Genomic DNA, 17291 nt, shown 5'->3' on the forward strand with positions numbered 1-17291 from the left:
AGAACAATAAGCAGCTTTTCCAGGTGTATGGAACAAAAGCCAGGAAAAAATGAAGTGAAGAAGGAAATGCGATATGAACAAACTAACAATGACGAAAAGTGTAGACAGGAAGAAGCTAAGGCTGTTTGCAATAACTGAAAATCTAAACATAATGATGTACATATCCATATAACTGGATGAATACTTTTCAGAGAGAGTTTAAGTAGAATGTGTAACTTGTCTCAAGGTAACTATTATTGCTGCATTATCTCTAGTATGCTGGAATAAAATATTGCTCTAGTTCTATACATTATAAACTTAAAGAATTATCCTTTAATAAAACACACCTCAAATGTTTTCTCCTTTTCCTCATCTTCTTCTTCCCCTTCATCATCATTTTCACTCTGACAGCTCTTTTTCCCATGAGAAAGAAATAGGCTAAGATTGCATTAAACTGTGGTTTTACTTTCGATTGGTTATAATGAATAAGCAGAAGTCAAAGAACCTTTTAAATCATAACCTACAAGCAGAGACCTGGATATTTCTTAAAGGTGTTTATTTTTATACAAGCAGAGCACTCAGTCAATTCATACATAACATTAAGCATATTCATTCTCTCTGGATCTCCCGCTCATACAGACAATATTCTACTGCAACATTCACTACAAATGCAAGTAATTTTATCTGATTTATGGGAAGAAAAAAGAAATTGCTGCAATTCCTAGCAAGTATGCAAACAGGGGAACAAATTCCTACTAACAGGCATCCAGAAGAGGAATGAAACCTCTTGCTAATTTCCACTCTCCAGCAAACCTTGCCAAAATTTCAGGAATCTTCTCTCTCATCCTAGTCAATGGCTGCAGAGTACAAGTGCACTACCAGGTGGGCGAGGTAAACCAAGACAAGTGGACAGTGGAAGGAGATGCTCTCTGGGTAAGGTGTTCATCTGGGTAAGATGTTCAGGGTAAGGGAGAGCAGGAGCACTGGGGAGGGCTACAACTTTTCTTCTCACCATCATGAATCCCTTTCCCATACCCTCACATGCTCTACCTAGAGTTATAAACATTGGAAAGTTTAGACCAAGTCCCTCAAGCCATGCCAACAAACTTCCACAGCTTCCATAGCTGCTGGTGCCAGGTCTTCCTGAAAGTCTGCCCCTTTGTGTTGCTCAATTTACAAGTACTATTTCAGTTTCCAATTTGTGAATTAATTTCCGGTAAATCCCCCTTTTATTTTCATGCCAGATTAGTTAAAATCTCTAACCAGTTCGAAGTGAGAATCCCAACAGTTTTCAAAGCCAACTGTATCTTCCAACCAAACCTCATTCAGGGTTCTGTTTCAGTTTGCCTCTCTCTCAGTGTTCTCTTATCTCCATGGCAATAGCCATTCATAGGATTAATTCCATCTGGGTGTGTACATTAGTATCTGATACCATAGTGCGAACAAGACTTGATTTTGTTCTGACTTTATACTGTTAGTTTTACCCTACCCAGTGCCTGTTTACCCTACCCTGTGCCTGTTTACCCTACCCTGTGCCTGTTTGCATTCTCTTCCCCTCCTTATTGTTTTATTATGATTTTATTTATTTATTTATTTATTTATTACATTTTTATACCGCCCAATAGCCGAAGCTCTCTGGGCGGTTACATTCTTATTAGAATGTAAGCCTATGCGGCAGGGTCTTGCTATTTACTGTTTTACTCTGTACAGCACCATGTACATTGATGGTGCTATATAAATAAATAATAATAATAATAATAATAATAATAATAATAATAATAATAATATTTTTTTTAAAGTATTTCCTTTGATTGGGCATTGTTTAGTCAATTGTCTAGGTTCATTTCAAGTCCTTTGGCTATAAATAAATAAATAATGCAACTTTCTTACCCAGAAGAAGTACTTCATTTGATTATAAAATTACAGGCATGTTGCCAATAAATATATGATGGACAGCAGGGGCTCAATCCAGTCTCCTGAGGTCAGAATGCTCACATTTAAAAGGATCCCAATAAAGCAGAAGAAAGCTCTATTTTCCCCACCACCCATGAAACCATGCTAGGCCATTCTGGGGAATGAGAAATCCATGAGTATCTTCAGGGCTAATCTAGCTTCCGCCCCTCTGCTCAGTCAAGATCATGAAGATCACTCATATGTTCCTTGACCAAATAGATGAGCTAAGGATGGAAGAATATATACCTGGGTGGTACGAGTAGGAGGGGGAAAGTAGGCTCTTTTAAGCTGTATGGCGATCCCTCTACATATGGGTGCTGTACCCAAGGCAAACTGGATCAAGGTTCAGATTAACTGCTACCAGAACAAGTGTAACTTCACTTTCTGGTTATGACAAAATAGGAGTGTTACATATAGAAAATACCATTTTTGTTATTTCAGTTTCATAGTCATGATTCTAACAGTAGCACTTGAAACAGCTTACATAACATTAGAAGGCATCTATTAATGGACCAAGCCCTATATTGCATTTAAATGTTGTGTAATACTAAGTTCAAGCAGCTCAAGTATCAAAGGCTAAAACCTTTACAGAGATACATGAATAAACTGATGGCAAACTAGATGTATCTATTTTAGGGTAGATGTTTGAATTAGAGACTCACCTTTGCCATCATTGCTGAATATGCAGTGTACAAAGGGTCATTTTCCAATTTGCTGTAAGAAGGTGGAAATATTATTCAAACTTTTTCTGAAGAGGTCTTAAAAGTTAGTGAATTGCAGTTCCAGTAATCACTAAAGAAGAGAAACTTTCATCTTTGCAACCCCATGATACCATCTTACAAGCTTATAAGGCTAGGAGCTATGTCAGATTCTTTGTTAAAACACCTATTTACCATGTGCATTCAAACAGAATAATGTATCTGTCTGCTTCACAAGAGAGGAATTTATTTGTCTCTATTGTGCCCACAAGCAGCCAGAAATTCAAGCCACCTATTTTCTATAGCACTGATGATTATCTGTAATCATATCAGGCCCAAAATCTGTTTCCTACACTAACTGAAAATTCTGGTTAATTATAAATGTTTCTTCATTCTTCTGTTGAGAGGATTTTGAGAAGATGGCAATCTCACTCTTATAGGTATATTTCTTAAAGTTTTAACACCTTCTTGCTTTTTATTATTTAATCTTGTTAAGATAAATGCCTAATAGAAATGGCACAAAAACACCCATGCCTATCAGCAAAATCTTCCAAAAACACTACTAAAAATACCACAACAAAATTTCAATTTATAGAGATCTTTGCTGTCATCTAGAGCACTACCCATGGGCTAACTTTCTGTGAAATGTAAACACATGTAGCAGATCCCTAAGAACCCTGGTTTTTTAAACAAGAAGGGCTGCTTCAAGAGGAATTGAGTACATAAGTAATGGTGGGTCTATAATGCTTTGAGTAAAATCCAGTTACCTCCTTTCAGTGAGAGCATTCCGACTGAAATGAAGAATAATCTGATGAAGAGGATCAGGATGTTTTTCAATCTCTTCCTCTTCCTCCTCACCTTTTCTGGGGGGAGTCTATGCAGGAATTATATTGAAATATTTTATAAGTAAAGAGTAAAAAAGAAAAGAAACAAAATGTAACTCAGTAAACATTTCACATTTTTAATGTTAGATTCGAAGTTATTTTCTCAATAGTCATATGCTCAAGACCTTAAAACAGAGAACACATCACCTTAATACGTATTCATAGTACCCAATTTTGTAACTTTCCATTAGATTTATACGAGTATAATCAACAGTTAAATATGTTGAATGTTGATTAAATGTTTTTTAATTAAGTATATAGATAAAACTAGTAATGAGCAAATACTGATTCTGATTAGAAATTAATTTGAGTTTACTAGACCATTTCTTTAGAGAGCTGCTTGCTATTTACTTAAGAACATATCAGAAGAGCCAGGTTGGATCAGACCAAGGGTCCATCTAATCCAGTACTCTCTTCACACAGTGGCCAACCAGCTGTCGACCAGGGACCCTCATGCAGGACATGGTGCAACAGCACCCTCCCACCCGTGTTCCCCAGCAACTGGTGCACAAAGGCTTACAGCCTCAGATACTGAGTAGTACATAACTATCAGGACTAGTAGCCATTGCTAGCCTTCTCCTCCAGGAATTTATGCAACCCCCTTTTAAGCCATCCAAATTAGTGGTCCTCACTACATCTTGTGGTAGTGAGTTCCATAATTTAACGATGCACTGTGTGAAGAAGTACTTCCTTTTATTTGTCCTGAATCTCCCACCAATCAGCTTCATGGGATGACCCCAGGCTCTAGTATTATGGAAGAGGGAGAAAAATGTCTTCCTATCCACATTCTCTATACCATGCATAATTTTATACACCTCTATCATGTCTCCCCTTAGCCTCCTTTTTTTCCAAGCTAAACAATCCCAGCTGTTGTAATCTTCCCTCATAGGGAAGATGTTCCAGTTACTTTATTATTCTGGAGTCTGATTTGTTCTGTCTGGCGCTCTAGATTTTTCTAGAGCAGACTTCCCTGATCTGGTGCTCTCTACAAGTTTTGGACTACAATTCCCAGGATTCCCAACCAGTGGCCATGCTGACCTGGGCTAGCAGGAGTTAAAGTCCAAAACATCTGGAGGACACCAGATTGGAAAAGGATGCTCTAGAGCCTGACATATGCTGAAAAGTAATAAATTGGCAATGACCAAAAATATTTTTTTCTTTTAAAAAAAAAAACATTTAGTGCTATAGCATTTCCCCATGTAAACAGTATTTTGCTAATATTTTAGAAAAACTGGATGGAAGTATATTATTATTATTATTATTATTATTATTATTATTATTATTATTATTACCATCAATGTACATGGTGCTGTACATAGTAAAAGAATAAAATAGCAACACCCTGCCACATAGGCTTACATTCTAATAGTGTGGTATAGTGTTAAATGGTGGAGGGGAGACATAATAAAATGGCAGTGGCCAGAAAAGTTTTTCTCTTTTATTTTCATCTGCTCCCTTCATCACGTCAAAACCTTGCCTTTTTAAAAAGATGGAAGAGCAACACCAAGGACATCTACATCTGTGGAAATCAGGCTATTCTTCTATCCATTAAAAAAGTTGAACTTTCTGCAGTAAGAAAAAACACAGCAGGACCAGTGGGAAAACACAGATGGTTGTATCTGTCTGTGCTATTCTGCTAACAGAAGCAGTTCTGTCAGCAGAACCAGGGGAAGAGTCAATTCCCCCCCCCTCCCGGCACCTCCTGCACATCCACAAAATCTGGTCCAGATGGTTGGAAAACCCTCTGAAGCAGATTTTTTGGTAATGGAGAGGGCTGCAGTGTGGAGCAGAGGGAGAAAGTCCAGTCATAATAGCAGGGCAGGTTCATACAATTAGAGAGAAAATAAGCCATGGTAGCTCATTTTCCCACCTCGGGCATACCAGTTGCAAACTGCCTAATTAGCATAATTATCCTCAGCAAGCACAGGTTTTCATGACATCCGAACCCTGCAAGGATAGGTAGCTTTACAAACAACCCTGAAAACCTAGAACTACCACAACATTGGATTTAACCCAGAAGGATTACCTGTGGATAATGTTGTGTGGACCCCCATAAAATGTGAATGAATTGCACATAGCGATTCCACACTAAACACCTAGCTTAGAAGCAGCCCGTATCAGTGACAATTGAAATACTGCATCATTCTTATATTTGCATTTTAAGAGAAAAAGAGTCTTATAGCACCACTTCACACAACCACTGTTGAAACCTATCACTTCATTTCTCTTTGCTGATGGCCACTGCTTTCACAGAATGGGAAGCTTTGTTAATGACATCTGGGGTAAACTAATAATTTCACACATACAGAGAAATCAAACAATAATCATAATCCTCTAAATCAATCCTTAATTAAAAAGAAGACATGTAAAAATTGTCTTTTATAGAGTCTAATTCTGATTAAGAAAAGCATTTTTTCTAAATTGGCAATGGATTTTTTTATGTTTTAAGCAGATTACAAACATAAATAATTCCCCCAATTCTAATATATAGGAGCACAGATCTGATGCTGAATACTGTCATACATGTTTACAATTCATTAGAATACCACTCTATTAGCATATTAAGGAAAATGCAACATTAACTTCTATAAAAGCTTAGAATGTTGAAATAAAAGGCAGGGTTGTGCAATAACCAAAATTCAAAAACACAAAGAAGCATTAATTGTGTTAATCCTTCAAATAAATGTTCATAAAAATATAAGAATTGCCAAACTGAACAAAACCAAATAATGATCAATTTTAGTTCAATCCTATCTCTAAGAAAAGGTAAGACGCATACTTCAGATAATGGCATAAGCCATAGCTGTGCCATGCACATAGTAGATGTAACGGTGTTATATTGTACAGTTTGGATTTATTTTTCTGAGAACAGCAAATGAACAATTTATGCTTTATAAATTTAAGAACATTAAGTGTGGCACAGAAAAAGTGATACATATTTTACAATATATCTGTCTATATATAAGTCATGTAGTATTGATTAATGGGGGCTTTTGAGCTCAATTATATCTATACTTACAGCCAAATCCTGAACTAGTTTCTCCTCAAAGGAATATTCCTCTGTTTCTATCCAAAATTTCTGATAACCATGGAGGAACAGGTTAATAGAACGGTGCCTGGGAGGGGGGGGGGTGAAAGTGAGATCAAGAGGGATAAACGGAATACAGTATAAAAGCTTAGGTGGTTAATGATTAGTAAGCATATGGATTTTGTACAATTTTGTTCCTCTGATTGGTCAGTAAATATTAAATAAAACATATTCAGTTTTCCCCAATGAACATCCATTGTTATAAAAACTTGGCAGAATAAAACAGTTATATAGGGTATGAAAAAAGCCTTCACACTCTCACATTCAATTGCATATTCTATTACACATATTCTGTTGCATTTTCTATTACACATAGAACGGGATCCAAACAATTCCAGAGGCACTCCCTTGCTTTCCTATTCTCTTCCACAAGGAAAGAAACTTCCTACATGGAGAGGATCCTGCTGATAGTTGCACTTATAAAGGATTCCCAAGCTGGCCTTACCACAACTCAACATTGGAAGAGTAGAAATTGGAAAGACACTCATTTTGCATTTCTTGAATTTAAAAAGAGAGAGGAAATTTAAGATCCTGATCCTTCATGGGAGATCTGAACTCTAAACTGGGGTTAATCTTAACTATTATTAGTGGAAATATGCCAGCTCCATAGACCATGGTTTGAAATTTCCATTAAGCATAGTTAACACAAAGCACAGATGAGAGAGCAAGTTGTTCTTAGCAAACTAGAAGCAAAATATTCTAAACTCAGTTGTGCTGGAGGAGGAAGGGGTAGTGTGTGAGCCTGAACCCCACTGTGGATCATCTTATTAATGTAAAACCATAGTTTAGCAGTGTTTCATATAGACAGGCACATCACTACTACTCAAAACTATAAAGTGCTGTAACTAAATTGTTTGTGTTACACCAGGGGTGGTCAACAGATGGCCTGTGGGCCACATACAACCCTACCCATTGCAGCCCGCTGTCATCCCTCACGGAGAAAAAAATGTGCCCCCCCCCGCAAAAAAAATTGGAAGCGATAGTTACTACAAAGCACACGTGTCCAAATTTAGCTTGTTTGCGAGCTACGTTTGGCAATTTTGGCACTCTCTAACCATTAAGGAGCACCAAAAGTGTTAAATCTAACTTGAAAACATACACCAAATTTAGCCTCGTAGCACTCTGTAGCCTACTGCTGCACTAAGCCTTTGTTCAGCATTACCTGCAAACTGGGCATTTCATGGGAATGAGGTGAAAATGGCCTCCCCCAAAGACTGAATCAATATATCAATATATATATATATATATATATATATATATATATATATATGCAATTATAAAATAGTATCAGAGTAATATTATAGAAAAAGAAAATACTGTGAATTCTGAACTTATACCTTTTAGCACCCTTACATTTCCTATATCTTAATTTTGCGCATTAATAAATATAGATTTATTACATCTTGGACTTCTGTCATTCCAGTATGAAATAAATAAACTCCACCTCTCTATGAACCTATTGTCTTGCTATTGTCTAATTTTTCCAGTTATAAGAGATAGTCATATAGGCTGCTGTAAGTTAACATAGCAAAATAAAATCTTCACTGGATCAAGTGGTATATCACAGCCTGTTATATATTTATACTTTTAGAACTGAAATCCAGTAACTTTTCGTATATGTCTGCTTTCACCAAACTACATCTCAAACATTTATCATGAACTTCTGGATAAATTTTCTTCAGTCTTGCAGGTGTTAAGTACCATCTAAAATCCAACATGTAAAAAATTCTCTTTAAAATTTGAACATAATATCATAGAAGATATGGTTTCCCAGACCCACTTCCATACTTCTAGTGTTGTGGGGGCAGGAGGGGGGGCATTAAATGAAAAATCCAATTCCCATTTCATTTGATAGTGATTACTTGGTGTCTCCATTCCTACAATCATATAAATACAGCTTAATAACCCCTTTGATCTATTAGAGATAATTATTATCTCAAAGTGTGAGCAACCTCTCAGAGAGCCATTTTACATAGCAGTCGATTTATTTGAAGATATTGAAACAAAGGTAATTGAGCAACCCTCATAGCCCGTCTGATGTGGCTCTAAAGTTTCATTAATCCTTTTTGCTGTATCTTTTTGAATTCCAGAAAACCAGCCTTCTCCTATAAAACCCAATCTCGCAATTGACTTTCATCTCTTCATTATATTTTATAGCTGTTATGGGGAAAGCCCAGGACTTAATTTGCCAATTCTGAAATAAATTCACAATGGCCATGTCTTTCTAAAGAATGCTTTCTACAGTTGTTGATACATCTCCTTGCTCAAAGTTTGTTAAACTATCCACCTTTAAATGTTGCAACACCATTTTATAAAAGGGAATGCTTCTACTTTCTGATATAATGTTTTGACTGCAATTCTTGATTCTTCTTCCCACTGAACACAATGAGCTCCATCATACCAGTGATTTATCGCACACTCGCCATGCCTGGTATGTGGTTTTGCAGTGCAGTACTCACATGACGTCATCTCTGTCCTGCACTCATTTCGCCTTTTCCCCTCCATTTTTTGTTTCATTTTGGAGCTTTTAAAATAAATATGAATAAAACTCAGGGAAGCACATTTATTTTTAGTATTGAAATTTGCCCCATTCAAGTGATCTTCAAGAAGGTTGCTCCTGCTCTCCTCATTGGCTTTTCTTCTATCCCGCCAGCACTTTGCCAGCAAGCGGGATGGCCAGCGGAGGGAGTCATCACCATTGCTGCCATTGCCCAGCAATTCAAAACAAAAACAAAAAGCAAGGGAATGTTGGCTGGCTGGCCATCTATGGGGGGGGGGGGAGTTTCAGCAGCCGGTGGGCAGGAGGGTGGCTTGGGCAGCTGGCAGGTAGGCTTTTATAGTAATGGTAGTGGCGGAAAGTGGGGAGATATTTGACCCAGCCAGTGTGGTGTAGTGGCTAAAATGTTGGACTGGGAGTCAGGAGATCTGGGTTCTAGTCCCCACTCAGCCAGTCACAGACTCTCAGCCCAACCTACCTCACAGGGTTGTTGTGAGAATAAAATGGAGAGAAGGAGGATTATGTATGCCACCTTGGATTCCTTGGAGGAAAAAGGCGGGATACAAATGCAATAAATAAATAAATAAATAGTAAATAAATATTTACATTCTCCTGGGGAATGCCTATCACTTCTATTGAAGAACATTAAAGGAATTACAATTGAGTACATAACTGAGAAAGAAGCAAAATCTGACCCTTCCCTAACTAGTGGTGATCTGAGTGCCTGGGAAAGAGAAAGCAAACTTTCTCTTTATATCACATCTTCCTAGTTCCAAGGTAAACTTTTATTATACAAGTCTCTAGGAGACTTTGACTTCTATAGGAGAAAGAAAACATATGGCAAAAGCCAGGCTGTTTGTACCTCTGATACTGAAATCTCCCTCTCTCTCCTATCTCAGCTTGCTGAGTTGTGTTTGATAGGATGAAGGGCTGAGGGTGAGCAGTAGCAGAACTGGGTATCTGGTGGGGTGTTGTGAGACTTGTGAGGAACTCTGCAGGGCTTGAGAAGGCAATACACCTGTGTGCTTCACACAAACATATCAATTGTCCCCTCCCCCCTTAGCTGCAAAATCATTGCCATGCTGAACTTTTTGTGAGCACATGCCCCTAAAAGGAAGTAAAGTTGCACCTTGAATGATAAGTGAAAAATGTTCAGAATTGGCAGATCTTTTACAATATGCAACACAGGATCAATGCTTTTAAACAACACCTGGATAGTGGGTGTTCAACCTGTTCTGGATGGGGTTGCACTCCCTCTGAAGGAGCAGGTTCATAGCTTGGGGGATTCTCTTAGAACCACCTCTGTCACTTGAGGCTCAGGTGGCCTCAGTGGCACAGAGTGCCTTCTACCAACTTCAGTTGGTGGCCCAGCTATGCCCCTATCTGGACAGGAATAACCTAGCCTCAGTTGTCTATGCTCTGGTAACCTCCAAATTAGATTACTGCAATGTGCTCTACGTGGGGCTGCCTTTGAAGACAGTTCAGAAGCTGCAGCTTGTGCAAAGTGCAGCTGGGAGATTGATAACTGGAACCAGAAGGTTCAAGCATATAAGACCAACTCCGGCCCACTTGCATTGGCTGCCTGTACATTTCCAAACCCGATTCAAGGTGCTGGTTTTAACCTATAAAGCCTTATATGGCTTGAAACCACAATACCTGAAGGAACACCTCTCCTGACATGAACCTACCCATACACTACGCTCAACATCTAAGATCCTCCTTTGGGTGCCTACTCCCAGGGAAGCTCGGATGATGACAACAAGGGAGAGGGCCTTTTCAGTGGTGACCCCTCAATTATGGTATGATTTCCCCGAAGAGGCTCACCTGGTACCAACATTGTCATCGTTTCAGAATTATGCACAAATTATGAACAATGCAGACTCTTTCCTCAAGCTTATAATCTAAAGATTGTAATAATACATTTAAATGCCACTATTACAGCAAATACAACCTAAGCACATTTTTAAGGAAAAACGTAACAATCAATTATGAAGTCTTAATTCGTTATGAGAAATTATTTTTTAATCCATTTCTTATATTTCATTACCAGCATTTGTACTGTTTTTCACGCTTGTTTTGAAGACTGACCAATCAGAATCCCTCATAAAATTGTACAAACTCATTGTATGATATCATATCATGGCTGGGAAGGAGTAAGTGTGCGCATAAGGAAGAGGCTCTCCATTACATTACCGTTAATGTGAGTATGAGCCTGTCATATTGAGTTTTTTCATGTACTTTTTCCAGCCATACACGTTGGAAGGTGCTCAGGAAGAAATTGCTAATTTTGTGTCTGAAGAAAAGCATATAGGTTTTAACTAACAATAAATATACAATTTAATTTTAATAAAGCAATAAGACCAAAGGTTTTCTAAACTTGCAAGTTATGCTAAAATCATCATCACATGCTATCCGGTTGTGGCCAAAACAATAAAAATGTAAATAAAACAATCCTAATTAGATTTTTTAAATATTAAAATATTTATTTATATTCAATTCCCCCCGTCTCACACGCACACACATAATATTCATACCATACAAAATACAGTGTGCAATCTACCAAAGCTTTATCATAGACACAAGGAGGGATCTCCCATTGTCATGAAGAGTATTCACAAAGACTTCCATATATCATGGATAGCAAGGAAAATCCCGTAAGTGCATGGAGTCTTGTTTCTTGTCCTTGTTATTACTTCAGTGGTGTTCCTCATTTTAAAAATATTATGTGTTAATATAAATTAGAGAGCAAGGCTACAACCATGCACTTCCTTACATCTAGACAATAGCTTGGATCCTAAGGTAAGTGAACTTAACGAAGTTCAAGGAACAAACATTTCCTCCCCCCACTCCCCTTGCTCCTGGAAGGGCCTTCTGAACAACGCACAGGGGGCTGCTTGGGCGGGGGAGGGGAATCTTGCCTTCCATGAACTCCCTTAAGTTAACTTCTCCTAGGATCCAAGCCTGATTTGGGGTGATTCCCCCCTGGCCAGCAGCCCCCATCCCACATTGTTCAGGATGTTTGGGGGGGGGGCTGCAGATAGCAACAGTGAATGGGGAGGAAGGGGCAGGAAATTGAACTCCCATTCAATTCATTACGTTCATGCATCTTAGGATGCAAGCCAATAAGCTTACATATGCACAATTAGGTACACAATTACAACCCTTCATATTTTAAGAATGAATCTTACACATATTTATTGGGACGTTTTCTAAATTAATTGTGACTGACTCTTTAGGAAAATTTCTGTATTGATATTCATTTATCTGGAGTTGACAGTATGTGGAATAAAATAAACATGTTCATATAGGGAAAAGGACATGCAAGTACATCTTGATGGACTGAGAAAAAAAAAGATAAGTGGGCTGCAGTAGCATTAAGAACTGATGAAATATATTGTGTTAAACAATTTTGTAGCTGTTCCCCCCACAATGAATTCTCAATATTTAATTTTCAGTTGTCCCAAGGTAACCTAAAACCTAAAATAAGCAAAATGCTAGAAGAATTACACCCGCACGTAAGGCAAAACATTGGCAATTGTGGTTAAAAGAGAACTGATTGCATAGCACTTGTAGATCATCAGGATTATTTCAAATAAATTGTCCAGAGATCTCTTGATCTTGGGCACAATCCATCTTTACGGAGCTGCAAGTGTGGAAGAGGATTCTCATAGAGCAGTTCTAGGCCACTTTCACTCCCTTGTCCTCCACTATCCTGCTACTAGGTACATATCTACACACCCCACCATTATCTGCAATGGGAGATCTGGGCATTGCTCCCATAGAAGGACCCAGTGGCATTGCTCCTCTCCATACATAGGATAACTTCTAGCTTGGCATATGCAGCCATAGGAAGCCCTTTGATGGGAATCATGCATGAGGTTTCCTCGTCAAGTTAAGGCATTGATGATACAAATTTCCACCTGAGGGCTAGCAGGGAAGGGGGAAGGATTTGTGTAGGAAGGGATGGAGCATGCCAAAACTCAGTGTAAACTATATATGTGTATATGTAAAACTTTAAAGTATTCAGTTTATGTATGCTATAAAATAAGTCAGGAAACCAACAAATACACTTGAGCTAGGACCTTAAAACATCACACTCAAATAAATTATCATTCTATGTCATTATCATTGATATTTTCAAAATTAAAGCCCCTCTTCCATGTGCTCATTCTAGTAAGAAGGGGGCTAGCTTCCTCTTTATATTGGAGATATAGAGTGATCTCCCATAGGGATGGAAGAAGCAGGGACGCCTGAGCTCACCAAGATTCTCCAAACTCCACTTGGAAGCTCAGTTTGCTTTGCTCTCCTTTCCATTTGCAACCTGTTTTTCTCTTCATTTGAATGGGGAAAGTATGCACTCCTCCCATTGACTAAAGCGTGAAAATGCATTTTTTTAGATTTCATTTCAAAATGCCCATATATATATATATATATATATATATATATATATATATATATATATACATACACATATACACACACACACACACACACACACACACACACACACACATTTTCAAACATGATTCCACGTTTGGAAATGTATGAGCTCCCCCCCAAATGGGTTTCATTCAGGTTTGGGGTTTCAATCAGATCAGGTTCTGATGATTTGTGAGCTGAAACAAAATTCTTGTACATCCTGCGCAACAGGAAATAACTGGTGCACTGAGGTGCAACCTGACACCAACTTGAGGCCTAATGGAGAAGGAGAAGGAAGGATTGTCCCTAAACAATTTAAAGTAGCTGGAGGCTGTCCAATAGTATTTTAATTAAATATTATATCACCTTACCAAAGACCAAATTAAAACTTACATTTACAAGCTGTACAAAACATTTCAATATTCAGACAGGTAATCAAAGGTAATGAAATAGAATAGAAATTTATTTTTGCAGAGCTACATGAAGACAATAGAGTGAATTCTGGATGCCGCTGTGCAAGTATTTCAATACTATTAATGAAGAACTAGACTACTTCACACAAAAAATTCTGCAGGTTATGCATGCCATCTACTTCCATTTGAAACAGAAGAAGGAGCATCTACTATTACAAATCATATGATGCTCTTCAAATATGGCCATGCAGATTGCTTTAAGGATTGGACTGAACTTTCAATAGTGTTTCACAGAAAACATGATAGGATAAGAATTTACATAAGAAGAGTCATGCTGGATCAGACCAAGGGTCCATCTAGTCCACCACAAGCAGGACATGGTGCAACAGCACCCTCCTACCCATGTTCCCCAGCAACTGATGTATATAGGGTTACTGCCTCCAATACTGGAGATAGCACATAGCCATCAGGACTAGTAGCCATAGAGAAACAAAGGCTATGCTGATTGAGAATTATGGAAACAGAAGAACATAAGAAGAGCCATGCTGGATCAGACCACGGGTTCATCTAGTCCAGCACTCTGTTCATTCAGTAGCCAACTAGCTGTCAACCAGGAACCCACAAGCAGGATACAGTGCTCTAAACTCCACTGCTCTAAATCTCAATAGTAAGAATCTAATGTAAAAAAACACATTTAAAAGATTGTACCTTGGCAGATTGTATAATGGTGCCATCCTGAAACAAGCAACGACAGCTCTTTTACGTTGTTTTGACAAGAGTTTGTGCCAAACTGCTTTCTTTGACCTTAATGGTTGCTCAACCTATGGAAAAATACCATTGTGGATGAGGACTCTGGTAAAGCTATGATGGTAGCAAAGGCAAGAATTTGTAGATAGATTTATTTGTTTATATATACCCCTTTCTTTTGACACCCCCCGATGGCTCATGAGTTATAAAAAAAGATTACAATGAACTATAAAAATAATAGAAACAGCATTAAAAACAGCATTATTTTTAGACATTGTGTATCCATAATTTATTTCAATTAAAATCTTGAGTCTGTCATCTTTTACACTGGCCATGGTCTACTCTCTGACCCCCTGAGTTGCAAAGGTGCACATTCGAACTCAGATTAAACCACCAAATTAACAGTTCAGGACTTCATAACAACTATGGGACTATCCAACATGTCATCGGCTCAACAGATGTAGATGTAGCAGAACATATTCTTGATTTAGTTCTCTCAACTGAGCAAGAGGATAGTGATCTGAATGTGGGGAAATTACCATCTATTCCCTTGTCAGTGTCAGATCACTTCCTTTTAAGATTTAGACTTTTAGCAGATTTTCCCTTTTGCAATCCTGTGGGGCATAATAAAATGTTCTGAACCCAGAACCAATTTCTGGGGGCAGATTCTAATGGATTAGAGACAGATTTTCCCTGTGATATGGCTGGCACTTCTGCTGATGCTCTAGTCACACTATGGAAGCTCTAGTCACTGTTCAGGTAGATGACATGATTGTACCCAAGCGTCTTCTCCTTCTGAGCAGAGCCTGGGCAGCTCCTTAGCCTACATCTCAGCTGATGGCAATGAGCACATCTGCAACAATGCAAGTAGAGAAATACTCATGCGAAGTCTAACGGAACATAAGTTAGAGCTCGTTATTGAGCCTATTTGTAGTGGTGATGGTGGTAGACAGAGTTCTATGACAAGTGTGACAAGCCCTGTAGGACATGCTTGTGACACACTTTAAAGATAAAGTCAGCCACAACTGTGACAACATGGGCTCTACAGTTAATGCAGGGAGAAGTTATCCAGAGTTATGGACTCTTTTATAGGGTGAGCAGCATGTTAAGTGATTTGCCCAATCTGTATTCTCCCAAATGGGGGAAGGCATGGAGCACACGTACCTACCCCAACCGAGGCACCGGCTGGAGGAACACTCTTCTAGCCAGGACCTCAACTGAGTACTAGATGACATCAAGGGTTATCCATGTCCCTTGACATTATCCAACCCATGGAATTCTCAATGGTGGAGGTCATCCAGCCCTTCAACATTTCCCCACCCCAGCCCTAAAAGATCAGTTTCATAGTTTGGGAGATGAGAAGGGATCCAACATCCTTGCTAGAGGCACCAGCTATATTGGCAGTGCAGAGCACCCTTTATCATCTTATGCTGATGCACCAACTATGTCAACTCTATCTGGACACAATTATCTACAAAATTTGCTACAGTTATCCACACTCCGGTAACCTCTCATTTGGATTATTGCAATGTATTATACATGGGTGAATCTGCCCTTGAAACCAGTCTGGAAACCTCAGCAGGTACAAAACAGAACAGCAAAATTGTTAGCTGAGACTAGTCAATACTATCATATTATGCCAGTGTTTTGAGTTCTGGATTCCAGTCCATTTTTTAGTCCAAATCAAAATGGTGGTATTAACTTTTAAAGCCCTAAATGGCTTGGGGCCAGGTTACCCAAAGCATTGTCTCCTCGCATACAGACGTGCCTGGATCCTAAACCACCTTCTGAGGCCCTTCTCTGCAAATCCCACCAAATCAGGTGAAGTAGGTGTCTACTAAAGAGTGGATCTTTTCAGTGGTGACACCCTAGCTGTGGAATGCCCTCTCCAGAGAGGCTTGCTTGGCATCTACACTTTGCTTTCTTTTTTTGCACTAGGTGAAGACCTTTTCATTTCTACAGATTTTTCAATTACAAAAAAACATGTTTTACTGCTATTTAAAATCTTGTTTTATTGTGTTGCTGTTTTAAGTTGTTTTTAATGTTATGTTTGTTTTGTATTTTTATATTTTATAGTTTTAGTTTTTTGTACAATGGCCAGATATCATATTATTAATGGACAGTATATGTTCTAGATAAATAAATAAGTCTTTGGACCACCTCATACTGAATTGGTAAGTACTGTTTCCTCCTCTTTCCCAAGTGGCCATCTCCCCCTCCCTTCCTGATCTTCAGGATGTCTTTGCCCCCAGAAAGATCCATGAAAGCCACAGAATCCCCCCTGGGTGGAATGCTGCTCGGTTTAACCCTGCTATATTGCAGATGAGGAGTGGGGCTAGAAGCTGAAACTGGGAGAGAGTTCATGGCAGAGTTATGTTTCAAACTGGAGAGTTGTGTTTATGCTAAGATATATGTGCTTAGAAAACACCTCATCTTTTACTTTTAAAACATATAGCTTATAGGTGTGATCATTTTCACCTGTTCCAGATGAAAGACAGCTGCTGAGATCCTTTGCACACGTTCCACCGTTTTCTCCGGATCAGCAGGTTCATCGGTTTTCAAGACATCTTTGTACAGATTCAGCTGCCATTTCACAGCTGGATCATCTGACTA

The 17291-nt window shown here is 38.6% G+C and overlaps 1 protein-coding gene across 1 annotated transcript in view; it reads right to left on the bottom strand.

Moving 5' to 3' along the window:
• The window catches only part of RYR3 (ryanodine receptor 3), a 401651-nt gene that overhangs the window by 65303 nt on the left and 319057 nt on the right, over positions 1–17291 (bottom strand). The window contains exons 73-78 of the mRNA XM_063117743.1: positions 17157–17288; positions 14640–14752; positions 6534–6630; positions 3398–3504; positions 2595–2646; positions 327–392 (exon numbers count right to left, since the gene is read on the bottom strand). Of these exons, the coding sequence (XP_062973813.1) occupies positions 327–392; positions 2595–2646; positions 3398–3504; positions 6534–6630; positions 14640–14752; positions 17157–17288 (567 nt within the window). The remainder of the gene's footprint in view (positions 1–326; positions 393–2594; positions 2647–3397; positions 3505–6533; positions 6631–14639; positions 14753–17156; positions 17289–17291) is intronic.

This window comes from Elgaria multicarinata, chromosome 2, assembly GCF_023053635.1.
Source record: "Elgaria multicarinata webbii isolate HBS135686 ecotype San Diego chromosome 2, rElgMul1.1.pri, whole genome shotgun sequence".
NCBI lineage: Eukaryota > Metazoa > Chordata > Lepidosauria > Squamata > Anguidae > Elgaria > Elgaria multicarinata.